This window comes from Paralichthys olivaceus, chromosome 10, assembly GCF_024713975.1.
Source record: "Paralichthys olivaceus isolate ysfri-2021 chromosome 10, ASM2471397v2, whole genome shotgun sequence".
Taxonomy (NCBI): domain Eukaryota; kingdom Metazoa; phylum Chordata; class Actinopteri; order Pleuronectiformes; family Paralichthyidae; genus Paralichthys; species Paralichthys olivaceus.
In genome coordinates, this window is record NC_091102.1 from 17,678,040 (window position 1) to 17,691,483 (window position 13,444).

General features: G+C 41.6%; 1 protein-coding gene across 3 annotated transcripts in view; it reads left to right on the plus strand.

Moving 5' to 3' along the window:
- Positions 1-13,444, plus strand: part of LOC109631408 (neuropilin-2) — a 94,065-nt gene that overhangs the window by 67,432 nt on the left and 13,189 nt on the right. For 2 of the 3 annotated variants that reach the window (XM_020090149.2, XM_020090148.2), the window contains exons 12-16: positions 3,964-4,038; positions 4,885-5,049; positions 10,098-10,366; positions 10,533-10,629; positions 12,743-12,775. In XM_020090149.2, coding sequence (XP_019945708.2) covers positions 3,964-4,038; positions 4,885-5,049; positions 10,098-10,366; positions 10,533-10,629; positions 12,743-12,775 — 639 coding nt within the window. The remainder of the gene's footprint in view (positions 1-3,963; positions 4,039-4,884; positions 5,050-10,097; positions 10,367-10,532; positions 10,630-12,742; positions 12,776-13,444) is intronic. The other variant, XM_020090150.2, reaches the window with a different exon arrangement.

The window sequence follows — 13,444 nt, forward strand, 5'->3', positions numbered from 1 at the left end:
CTGCTGTAAATTCTGTTACGTGGCAAACCACTGGGATGAGACTTTTATATTTTCAGGGATGTTCAGAGAAAAATAAGTGTAAATTTTTAATACATGACCCAAAATGCAATATCCCTACAGTTGAATATTGCCAAAAACTACTGATTGGACCATGGAAGTTGTTAAAAATGAATCCTTGTTAACATTATTTTGTGATCTAGAGAATTATCCCTCTCTTCTCCAGAGAATTTAATGGCACAATCGCCTAATGGTTCTTGCTTCCCTTCAACGCATGTCCTTTGTAGCTGACTGCGGTTCAATGATGTAGTCAGCTGCTCGATGCCGGCAGCCTCTTTTTATCATCTCAGTTGTTGTCGTACTCAGCTTGACACTTAAGGCTGTAATTACAATCACATACCTTGCAGAGCTTTGTTGCACAGTGAACTAATGAGCAATTTACTGTCAGTAGTTTCCTGACATAAAGACCGACTTCGCTTCTACCGTCTCAGCTGTTGAGCTCATGGCTCTGCCTTGTAGCTACGCTCTCTAATGGGGCGGCCTTTTTAACCACAGTCATGCGCTTCAGTCGTCTACCTCCAATACATTTTGCCAGGTTCCCTAAACTGGCCTTCCCCCGTCTACTAGACATTAAAACTTGTGGTCCAGTGCTGCACTTAACCATAAAACCAGATATTAGCTGGCTGTACAATGGGCTAATTAGGTATTTAGTCTGGAATGGGTTTCCTGCTGTAAAGAACTCATTTTCCCTCCCACTCATCTTCAGAAGAGGGAGCCATAATTAGTCCAGCACTTTAAGCGACATACAAATCAATCCAGCACTTTTGGTTTTTAAGTACAGTTTGTCTGATTTGCCATTTAGATCTGTGGCAGGATTTCCATCCAAAAACACTCATGTTTTCCACCAGTACTTCTCATTTGATGTCATACTTAATGTTTTACTTCATAGTCTCTGCATTTAACACTATTATCCAAGTTTCCTTTCACTAGGAACTTGGTCTCTCTCAGCTAGCTTTTTGATGCATTGCAGACAGCGAGCAATGCACAAACATGTGCTAGTTGTGGTCTCCTAAATGTGTGTTTCTTGTTTTTCAGAGTACTTAATACAGCATCGGAGTTAGATACGTTGTGTTTTCAGCAGGAAATTCTACTTACAGTAAATAAATACCTGCAGTAAGCTACTTAGCCAGTGGTAACACAGCTAGTCAAAGTCATTAAATATCAGTGGAGTCCTTGTTACAGTGCACAGTAAAGAGGAGGGTGTCTCATATATGCACCGTCTGCCACTCAGTCTGCCAGTCAATCACATGGTCATTATGTAAAAGACCCCCCACCACACACACACACGCACACACACACACCATGTCACCAATAATTTGAGTAGTGATGGCATTCCCCTTCTCTCTCTCTCTCCCACACACACACACACACACACACACAGACACACACTCTCACACACTGTGTCAGTAGTCATTATTTAGGCTGACAGAGGTAGATTTATACCCAGAGCTCTTTCCATAATTGAACAGTTTTCGTCTCTCTGTTTCCGCCTCACCCTGCTCAGTCAGCAGATTTCCAATGGGTGTGTGTGTGCACACGCACTTCTGCACAAAACAAACTAAACACCTCCTGTTTCTCCATTTGAGGTGTGTGTGTGTGTGTATACTGTAACTCAGTGGTGACCGACTGCAGTATACAGATGTAATGATTATTATATCTCTTACATTCCAGCTTGATTCCCCTTGTTTTGAACTGACAAATATATATTATATATATCAAACAATCCTTATTAGGGCATTTGTAGAAATTATTTTACTGACCTTTTCATGCTACAGAGATCAACCTCATGTATGGAAAAAGAAGTGGGATGAGGGTGAGGAGGAGGATAAGGAAGAGGGGAGGACAGGCAGAAAGCAAAATTGGATTAGATGAGTGTAGAGGAGATGGAGATCGACTCTGGAGGCTGACAGGAGCTGTGTGTGGTCACTAATTAGGAAAACGGTGGTGAGAGGTGGAAAGGGTTGGGTTCCCTGCTTTGTGCCTCTCTCCCTCTGTCACTCTCTCATATCCCTCTCCCCCCTCCATATAGGGGGCTAATTACATTGGTAAAGGGCACCAAATTAAAACAGCTTAATGTCAGCAGCTGGGAGCTACTCCATTGTTAATATCTAATTCTGTGTGTGTGTGTGTGTGTGTGTGTGTGTGTGTGTGTGTGTGTGTGTGTTGGGACAGCAATATGAGGCCACTCTGTTTGGGCTTATATAATAATCCTGCATACTTTCATTGTAAGCAGACTGTGTAAACAACTCAATAATGTTATGCACACACACACATAACAAACATTAGAGGAATGGAGGAACCTAGACACTTGCAATGAACTCAACGCTATTAGTAAAGGTGAAGAGTTCATGCTAAACACATGAGACACACACAAATACAGAGAGAGAGATGGAGAGCGATCAGTGAGTGAGTCATGGAAACAACTTGAACAACCAAACAAGCAGTAAATCTACAACGGTGGTCCCACGTTCACTGAAATGGTGGTTAGGACAGATATAATATGACACCAGACACAGGGAATCCTGAGAAGGTTGAGAGGAAAGCGAAGGACTGCATGGAAAGAGCAAAAGAAAGAGACACAATCACAACAAAGAGAGAGAGAGAGAAAGAGCTGCGGGCGGACAAAAGCAAGGGACGGGTGGAAATCAAAATACGCCTCTGGGGGAGATGACAGAAAGAGAACGAGAGAAAGAGTTATGGAGAAGAAAATTGCGGTTGTGGTAAAAAGAGAAACAACACTAGATAGGGTTTCACTTCTATGCCGGAGAGGCATAGTGTGTGTGTGTTAGTGTGTGTGTGTATGTGTGTGTGTGGAAAGAGTGGGGAGCTCTCTGGTAGTGATGGTGGTTTGCAAAGCAGAACAGAACTTGGCCAGATTTATTGTGACAAATGCAGGGAGAAGATAGAAAGATGGAGGGGATTTACAGAGCAGGGGTGGATGAAAAAAAAGAAAGAGACTTTTAAATGACTGGTAGAAAATCAGAGAAAGGACCAAGTGGCTTCCGAGAATCATTTGGTGAAAAGTTTGTGGTGTCAGCCTTGTGCCACGCAAGCCATTCTACTGTTCCCTTACGTCAATATATAGACCCGCACGTGCTTATACCACTGTGTGTGTGTGTGTGTGTGTGTGTGTGTGTGTGTGTGTGTGTGTGTAGCTAAAGCAGTCAGGGACATTTAAGGAATCTTAACTAACTGTAGAAAACTGCTTATTAAGACCAGAAGGTCTTGAGGTTACACTGACATACCCCTCTGCTGACTAATGCTTGTGTGTGTGTGTGTGTGTGTGTGTGTGTGTGTGTGTGTGCGCACCTCTGATTTATCTATCATACACTGGTTGCTGCTGTGCACCAAGGTCAGTTTAAGTCCAGCATCTATCATCATAGCGTTGTTTGTGGGTGTGTGTGTGCGTGCACGTGTGCACGTGCGCGTGTGTACGTGCCTGCCAACCTGCAGTGAATGAACGGAGTGGTGAGGCACGGTGTTGAGTGCCAGCTCACTGCCTCTGCTCACTCTGTCACTGCCCGGATCGTGACAAACTTCAGCTTTAATTCACAGTCTGTACAAACATCATTAGTTACTGTGTAATATCTCAATCTCCCTTTGCTCCAAAGTCACAGCTGCTCAGTTAAGATATTACCACTTTCAGTGCTCGCTGAAGCAGCGAAGTAACAAACTGAAAGTTTCAAAAGGAGAGTTCAGATCGGATTAGTCCAAGTCCAGTGTTGTCTTTGCTTACCAGGCTGTGTTGGAAATTAAAAATGAATAAATAAGATGAGCTCATGGTAATTGTACTAAATATAGACTGTTCTGATGATGTGATGATGATATGTGTGACTCTTCTCCCTATTGACATCTCATTCTATTCTATGGTATTCTAACTGTTACTCTAACCTCTTCTGTTGACAGAAACCACCACTGTATCTGACACAATGACCCCCACTGTGCCCAGAGTGGAAATGACAACCGCTGCAATGAGACCTGGTAAACACACACACAAACACACACACACACACACACTTGTGCAGGTTTCTTGGAGGTGCACATGCAGATATATTTTTTCTCGTTCACACACACACTTACACACACTCTCACACTCTCGAGGTCAAACTCATGATGTCACTGTGCACCTCAGGGCCTCTGGTCTTTGAAGTCTGTTGGATTCAAGAGCCCCACAGGAGTCTGTGTTTGAGTGAAAAATAAGCTCTCACAGTCGGAGGATTCTGCCTCCTCATACACACACACATGCACACACACACACACTCTGGGAACATCATTTCACAGCTATAGGTCAGCGACTGTCAGACAAGCAGCCTCACTGCTGCACCTTTGTAGTTTAAAAGGGCTCTATGTGGGTTTATGCTTTTGTGGCATATTCAACGTGAGCATCAGATTTCCTTCCTGTAATTGTGGGGAGCTGTCAGTGGAAAGCAACACCAATGTTCATGCTTGCTTTGCTTCTGTTTCTACCACTTTTTTTGCAACTGAAGTTAGAATGTTGACCAGCTAGTCACCACATTCTGAAACTGAGTAGCCCTGAAGAAATAACAATGTTCAAAGGGTACATATTTTTATAACCTTTTGTCTTGTAACAAACGACTGAAGCTCTTGGCAAGTGACCATCAATACCACATGTTCCCAACAAGAAACCATGTTCAGCAGCAGAGAAACCTTAAAAATACTGCAGCATCTTTAATGAAGTCTGATGATCATGATGATTAGCTGAGGTGCTAAAGGACTAAAAACAAAACACGTGACCTTAAGTCAGAACACCAAAACTATAAAATGTCTTTAATCACAATCTGTGCTTGTCAATTTCTCGTCCCACAGCAACTACTCCATCCCTGTCGGCTGTCTGTGACTTTGAGCAGAGCTTGTGCGGCTGGTCAGCTGATCCTCAGTCAGGTGTGAGCTGGTCCCTGCACACAGCCAGCAGCAGTTCAATGGGACACGGCACACACGAGACCAGGCAGGATCTGGCACTGGGATCAGACAGTGAGTATACAATAATACATGTATATATATTATACAGTACATCCAGCGTTATATACCACCTGTCACACTGTCACTCTGGTAATGCTGGTTGCAGTTCTTTTTCTCTGAAACTGTGAAAGCGACCTGCAGTAATTGAGTAAATACTGACTGCAGGACTCAGTCCACAGAACCCTGAAGCTTCACCACTGCTGCTGCACAAAGAGCCATTAACCTGTTCATTCAAATTACTGTGAAACTCCCGTCACTTTTGTTGTTGACTCCTCGCTGCTACAGAGCAGTGGTTGTCTGTTTTTTCAAGGTTTATTCATCAACGTATTAAATATTAAACATATCGCATGTCCAAATCGCACCATATTCAACACTGCACTTCCTCGGCCGCTTAACAATATACAAGCAGATAAGATGAACGAGTCAGAGTCTGTTCCACATACATACAGACAGATGGCACAGATTTCTAGAATTATTTTATAGACATAAAACCTCCTTTTAAGTCTTTGATTTGTTATTTTTCATCTAGAATCCCAGGTCAGTCCGCTCCTTTACTTTAGATTCTAACAACATCAAGCAGTTTGATGTACCAACTTGACGGTCCTTACCCACACACGGTGACTGCTCCACTCCCAAAACAGTGTGTCATTATTAACACAATTGAAGCAGTGTGGTCCTAAAAGTCTGTTTGGGAAAGTAGTCTCTGACCAGAGCCTGTATGTAGCTAATTAAGAGCAGAGCAGATCCCAGCGCTGCGAGGAACCACTGACAGCAACTATGATGCAAGGATTTCACTCTGATCTGCTCACAGGCTGTACGGCGACTTAATTGGACTTTTTTTCTAAATATTAGCTTTAACAGTTTCCCTTCCCCTAACCTAGTTTGTTACTTTATTATCTCCTCCTTTTTCTCTTTTCCGGTCTCCTCTATCCTTTTTTTGTTTTTTGTATTACAACTTTTTTGTCTGTTCTTGGAGTTTTCTCCTCATTTCTCTTCACTTCATCTCTGTTTTGTCTTCATTCCTGTATACTGTGATCACTTTACTTCATCCTGCTTGTCTGCTGCTTTTCTTTCTTCTTTTCCTCTACTCTATCCGACATTGTATTTAACTCTATTGCACTACAGTCGTCTTTCTGTTGTCAGTCTTCATCTTCTCATCTCTCCCTGTAGAGAAAGTTTGTACTTTAAAGGGTTTAACATTCCATCTTTCCTCCTAAGTCATGGCCATTTCTTTCCCACATCAGTAAATTATTTCTGTGTTTTCACGTCCTTGTCCTCCTCCATCCTCTCACCTCATCAGCGTGATCACCTCTTTCTCTCCTCGTTGACCTCTCATATCCTTCAGAGGTACTTGGCTTTTTCCACATCTGTCTATCTTTAATAAGACAGCGGAAGACTGTTTTATCCATCACACACACCTTCCTATGCTCTCTCTCTCTCTCTCTCTCTCTCACACACACACATACACACACACACACACTCTCTTACTGTATTCAAGTTACACACACGTAGCCCAGAGCGGTCAGATATGTCAGATGATGGCTTTGACAGAAGTGCTGCCTTAGCTCTTAAGCTCTCCCCTAGGCTCCACACTCACACACGCACACACACACACACACACACACACACACCTACCTACGCACATCACTCAAGGTGGGACTACCCATGTATTAAACACACACACACATACACATATTTGACCTTGCCATGCACCAAGGTTTTCTCTGTATCTCTTGAAGCCAGTTTATGGTTGACTGAGCAGCTCCTTCATAGACACACAGGGCTGTGACATAAGGCGAGGCTCTCCATCACACTGCTGCACGAGTGTATGGTGTGTGTGTATGCGTGGCTGTGTGCATGCCTGCAAACACATTCACATATGCAAGTGCTTGTCTGAGTGTGTGTAATTGACTTAGCAGCGTTCCTGTCTGAGCGTTAGACAGCAACATGACGTTAAGTCTTGTTCTACAGCAACATTAGTGCGGCACCCTGTCAGCTGTCTCAAAATGCAAATCAAATCCCCAGCCCTCATTACTGAAAGCCCCCTGTTTTCAGAAGAGAAAATAAGACCCAAACACAGCTCATAAGTTATTCTTTTGATCTCAGAGAGGGCAGGACTGGAATTCTCTACCCTGTGGAGATTTTTTCATCGAAGGAAACTCTAGTCTAGTCTACTTAATAGTTGTTGTTCGAAATAGTTTAGTGATTGATAAGCAATGGAAAGATGATTGAACATTAAAGTAGCCGACATAATATCATTTTATACAGTTGCTTTCATCTGTCTTGATGTGATCAATGAGGTGTCACAAAAGGAACAAAGGAACAAAATGAACAAATCAAATTGTATCATTATACAATCGTTTTGCTCTTTTTCATTCCTGAATCAAAACTTCTCAAATGTCCAAGAAATGTTTTATTATATTTAAAGTTAACATTTAATCATGTAAACTGTATTAACAGTGTGGTTGTGAATGCTGTCATTCACTATGTTGAAACATCTTTTAAAGCTTTGTCTCTTCGTCCAACTTCCAAGTCAACTTTTACATGTGAATCAAAATTGGTCCAGGACAATGTTCGGGACAATAACACAGTAGATATTTTAATTTAGCAATTTATAAGAAAGTATAGTAACATATCTGTGCTTTGATTGTGGGAAGTGACACTGCATATTATTATCGCACGGTCATGTGGTATAATGCCAACATGTATGCATGTGAGTGTAGGTATTTTTATCCCCAGCAGTAGCCTGGAGATTTATTGATAAATAACCACCTCTGTCTCCTATAGACATTATATATATATATATATATATATATATATATATATATATATATATATATATATATATATATATATATATATACACAACAATCTATGCATCCATCCATTCTCTATTCTGCTTATCCTTTGAGGGTAGCAGGGGGGGCTGGAGCCAATTCCAGCTGCCATTGAGCAAGGGTTGGAGTTCATCCTGGTGATGTCACCAGCGAATCAGACAAACAAACATTCATGCTCACATTCTTCAATTTAGAGTCTCCAATTAACTTAACCTCAGTTTGTATGTCCGTTTGTATATATATATGCTGAACATACAATATCTGCATAGTATTGTTTAACTAATGATATAATGTGTTTATAGCAGCCTAAGCACAACAACTGACAGAACTGAGGATACAAAGAGTACTGTGCAGTGAACATAAAAATTATAAAAGTTAAGAATGAAGACTTTCAGGAATCAGTGTGACACATGACAAACAAAGACTGTTGATTGCATAAAGACACAGTGTTTACCTCTATAATCAAAATTGGAAAGAATGCACGCACACAAATGAAGGAACAAAAAAAATTTTTGAATTTGTACATGCACACAAAGTGTACTCACACAGAATGACTGACAGCTAAATTCAGACACTCATGCGGATATAAACATAAACAAAGATGCCTACAAACGAATTAACACTCATGCAAACAGACTGTAACACACACACACTCATACACAGACATATACACACTTTCCCTCCCTCCCTCAGAGTCAATTCTCCATCCCTGCCTTTCCCTCCCATGGAGAGTTGTTAATTAATTCCCTCCCTTTGTACATTCGCCAAGATCAAACGCAGAGAGACAGAAAAACACTGCAACTTTCTCTAACTGTACTTAATGAGCAACGGTAATTTAGGTCCCCGTTTGCATTGCCTCCCAGTGAAGAAACAGAGCTACCTCAACCCAAATCCATTATTCATTAAGTATGATGTGCTGCAAAATCTATCCAAGGGTTTTCTGTCTTATTGCACAGGGAGGATAGATAGATAGATAAATAGATAGATAAAGAGAGAGAGAGGTTATAGAGAGAGAGAGCAAAACAAACGGATAGCTAAAAGAATGGATGGACGGAGTGACAGACAAACAGGACAGGCAAATATTGATAGATTAGTAGCTATATGGATCTCTTCGTTTTCTCCTGTTTCTTTTAGTCTTTACCCTTTGTCCACATTTGCTATCTTTCATGTTTGCCTCTTCTCTTCTCCTCTTCCCTCCATCCTTCCTCTTATTTCGCTCTCTCGCCTTATGAGGTGTCACACACAGTGTCTGTCTGTCGATAAAAAGACTATTTGCAGCTCCAGCGAAGCTTTTACTCTCGGGCCGTAATAGACAAACTAGACAAACAGCCAAACACAGCAGCAAGCTAATGATTATGGTCCTGTTTGGGGTGGGGGGGTGGTACATTATAGTGCTGCCCTTCATTCTCCCTCAACTGTCTCGCTCTCTCTTTCTCTTTTAAGTTATGTTCGCCACTTTTTCACTCACTTCTCTTTACCTCCTTTGCTCTCTGTCCATCTTTCTATCCATTCTTTAGAGTGAGGGTAGGATTTGTGCACACACATACACAAACACCTACTCAGATACTCAATACATGCACAGGCATTGGGACTGTATGTTCATTTGTATCCACAGCCATTAGCGGCCATGATGAAATGGCAGTCACGTTTGTGGTTAAGCTAATGCCTTAAACTCTAAAGAACCACATCCTGCATTACTACATCATCCTGTAGGCCGGGCCTGTGTGGGGTGAATCTTCTTTCTGCAGCAGCACAGTCACAAATCATAGAATTAATCAAAATGGAAATGATTAACTGAATAAAAATTAAATAGCACCTAGAAAACCACGTGCCTCATATTTTAGCTCCCAGGGCTAATAAGACGAGTGATGTATCAGTTTAAAGGCCACCAATCTATATTTTGGGGTTTATGCTGTAGACAGCAGATGTTCTAAATCATGTTTCTGTTTACTGTACACTTTTTATAATCCAACTATTTTCTTTTATAACAGGAGTTTCATCAGACAAAACACAAATTGTGATACTTTGTGTAGGTGTTTTATTCTCAGGTCTCAAAATCTTGTCCCTCACCTTCAAATTCTTTATATCCACTTATAGAATCTGCTAATTGAGATTAAAAGGCCACTGATTAGTTTATTGCAACGGATAGTATTGAAATATATCACTGATCTTACAGTAGCAATGCAATGACACTATCTCTCTGTCTCTTCTTCTCTGCTCCAGATTTTTCAGGGAACTACCTCCACATGGATGCCGGCGCCCACACCCAGCGCAAGCGAGGGCGGCTGCTTAGCCCCGAGGTGGGCCCAGAGCGAGGCCAGCTCTGCCTCCTCTTCTACTACCAACTCCAGGGGGAGGCGCAGGGGAGCCTGAGGGTCCTGCTGAGGGACAGCGACCAGGAGGAGACGCTGCTGTGGGCACTTAAGGGAGACCAGGGGCCACACTGGAGGGAGGGCCGCACCGTCCTGCCCCAGAGCCCCAAAGAGTATCAAGTAAGTGTTTTCGTAGATTGACTGTATAGTCTGTAGTAAACATTTGGGTAAAGTATGTATTTTAAATGTTAAAATGGTGTTCAGAATCTTTTGGTTCATCAACCAAACCTGTGGTTTAAAGATAGAAGTTAAGTTAATATGTCCATGTGTCTCTCCTTCTCTCAAGGTGGTGTTTGAAGGTTTTTTCGATCACCCGACCAGAGGCCACATCAGAATAGACAACATCCACATGAGCAGCAGCATTGAGGAGGAGCATTGCACACGTAAGTCCCACAACCCTCGTGCTTACCTGTCCGACCATTTATTAATATGTCAGCCAGTCTCTCTCTCCTCTATGATCCTCTTCTTAACACCAGGCTATTTATGCCCTATTTTCACCAGAGACCGGATAAGAGAGAGAAGGGGGGGGGACTGCCTCTCGTTTACGCACTAAAAAAAAAAGAAAAAATATATTAAAAAAGAAAGTAGGCCACAAACGGCCTTTGGGCATGGATTCTAATCTATCTTTCATTATATCTCCATCTCTCTCTCTCCTTCAGCTTTTTTCCCCTACACTAACCACCCCATCCTACAGTTACTTGAATCCTTGCATTTTTTCGCTGTGTCCCTCTCTCTCATTCTCTCTCACTTACCTCTCAGTCCTTTCTGGATGATCGAGCAGAGAAAAAAAAAGGGTCATTCTGTGATTAGTTGCTCGACACACTGTCCCTCTCTCTCGCATTCACATACACACAGATACAAACTGACCAAAGAGGAAGAAACCAATAGCTTTCCACTTGTAACCATAATGGTTGTTTTTTTAATTAACATGAAAATGCAGATTAAGCACTGGATTACGTTTTAAATCTTTTACATTCCATGTCTGAACATCATTCGGATTCTGTTTCAGTAGCATAGGTAGATATGCAGCATAACTGAAGGGACATGGAGCAAAATCAATTCGTCTCAAAGATGGTTTATATCATCATGGAGTGTTATTTATTGTGTTAAGTTAGGTTTTAATTGTGCTGATGGGTCAAACGCCATGATTAACAACTGAAAATGATTTGGTCAAGCTTGTGTATTAGAGAGACCTCGCCACCACGGCTCCATCCTCCAACCACTACTGTGTAGACTGCATCTTTGTATACTGTCTTTGGTCAATAGCTATAACTAATGACTGTGTTTTGTAGAAAAGTATATCTACATGTGACACATCACTGTGACATGTGACTTTGTGTACAGTGGGTTCTCACTTTTTCTGTGTGCTTCCCACTATTGCAATGTTGGAGAGGAGCTACAGTCACACCCCTCTCTTCTGATTGGCAGTGAGGGTTTTTATGTGGGAGGACATGTCTTTCATTTTTCATACCACCATGTGTCCACCATTCTCTTTTCATTGTGTTTTGATTCCACCATGCACATCATCAATTTCCTCCATCTTTTCTCAACTCACTCACTCAACTGACTCACTGCAACTTTATTTCTTGTGCTGCCATTCTCTCTCTTTTTTAATCTCCCGCACTTCATAATAGATGTCCCATCCTCCGGCACATAATAAACAGCAGTAAATTTCAATTCCTGCTCCCACGACCCTTCAACTTAACTCCACTTTTACTTTCTATTCAGTCCACCTGTTTTCACCCTGCCCCTCACTCTTGTCACCCCATCTTCCATCAGTCCCCATCCTCCCTTTTCTTCTTCAGCATGTCTGCTGCTACTAATACCTTGTGTCTAAACTTACGTGAGGTGACAACAGAAAGACAATAAGACAAAGAGCAATCACAGGATAGAGATGAAGCAGATGAAGCAGAAAGTAAAGAGAAAAGGAGAAATAACAGACTGAGAGAGAGAGAGAGAGAGATATTCACGAACAACACTCTGCCTCTCTTCAAAACCTGCAGCCTCCTTTTGTCTTCCCAATAACTGTCATCCAGGAAGATTTATGCACCATCAGACTCAACAACCCAGAACTCGACAAATCTTTATCGACTCTCACAGAAAGGACTAACAGGTGCCTTTGAAGAAAGTGCACTGTGCTGCAATTTTGAAATTGATCAGTATTCCAATGTGGTTCTATTCACACTAATTACAAATAAAGTTGCATCATGACATTTAATAATAGAATCATGTCACAGTATACTGAGATCCTTTTGATTTGATTCAGAGGTCAGTCTGCAAGTGATTGAAACTCGTTCTTTAACACTGATTCATCTCAACATTTATCACAGCATGAGGCAATATCATAGTGGTTGTGTTAGCGGCCGATAGTGGTTGTGTTAGCGCTCCTCACATAAACTATCTTTTCATTTTTGACTGATATGTCATGGCTTTACCATATGAACCAGTCAGTAGCCATCATCAATAACATTCCTCCTTTTTCTCTCTGTTTTCCAGAGCCTTTCCCTGCCTTAACTCCTGGAATAAACAGTAAGTTCCAATTCCTGTTCCATTTGTATCTTCTAGATGTCTGTGCTTCCTGCCTGTTGCTAAGCTCAGCTCGCAGCACTGCACTGGCCCTGAGTAACCTTGTTAGTACACAACACTTTATCATCCAATCCTAAATTCTACAAACCGCTACAACTACATTTATTCTACTTTTTTATACAATTTCCACAAAACAAATCTTGATATGGTTTCTTATATATATACACATAACACACTTATTTCTGAATTTGTAAAGAGTTAGGGTGTATACTTAAAAAAAAGAAGAAAACTATAAGTGACAACACTGCAACTTGATGGAATGAGTCCTTTGCATTGTTCCAGCATGATACCTTGCATGCTGGGCTTGGTTATATAGTATGATCTTCTATCATGTAGTGCGCCTATTGTGTGCAAAGACCCACAGCAAATGAATCAAACAGTTTTCATTTCAACACAAGGCGACGTAGGTGACGTCATCAAAAAGGAATGAAGGGGCAACACGTGAGGTCGGGGTTGATTGTTTGGAATGAAACGGTCTCCATCTGGTCGTTGTCTCTGGTCCTCAGTGAAATAAATGTAGTCTAATCGTCATGACCGTCTCAGTGTAGAGAGCAGGACACTTGCTTCCATCCTGATTTGTTGACAGCATGTGGTGTAAGCTCTCCCTCTCTG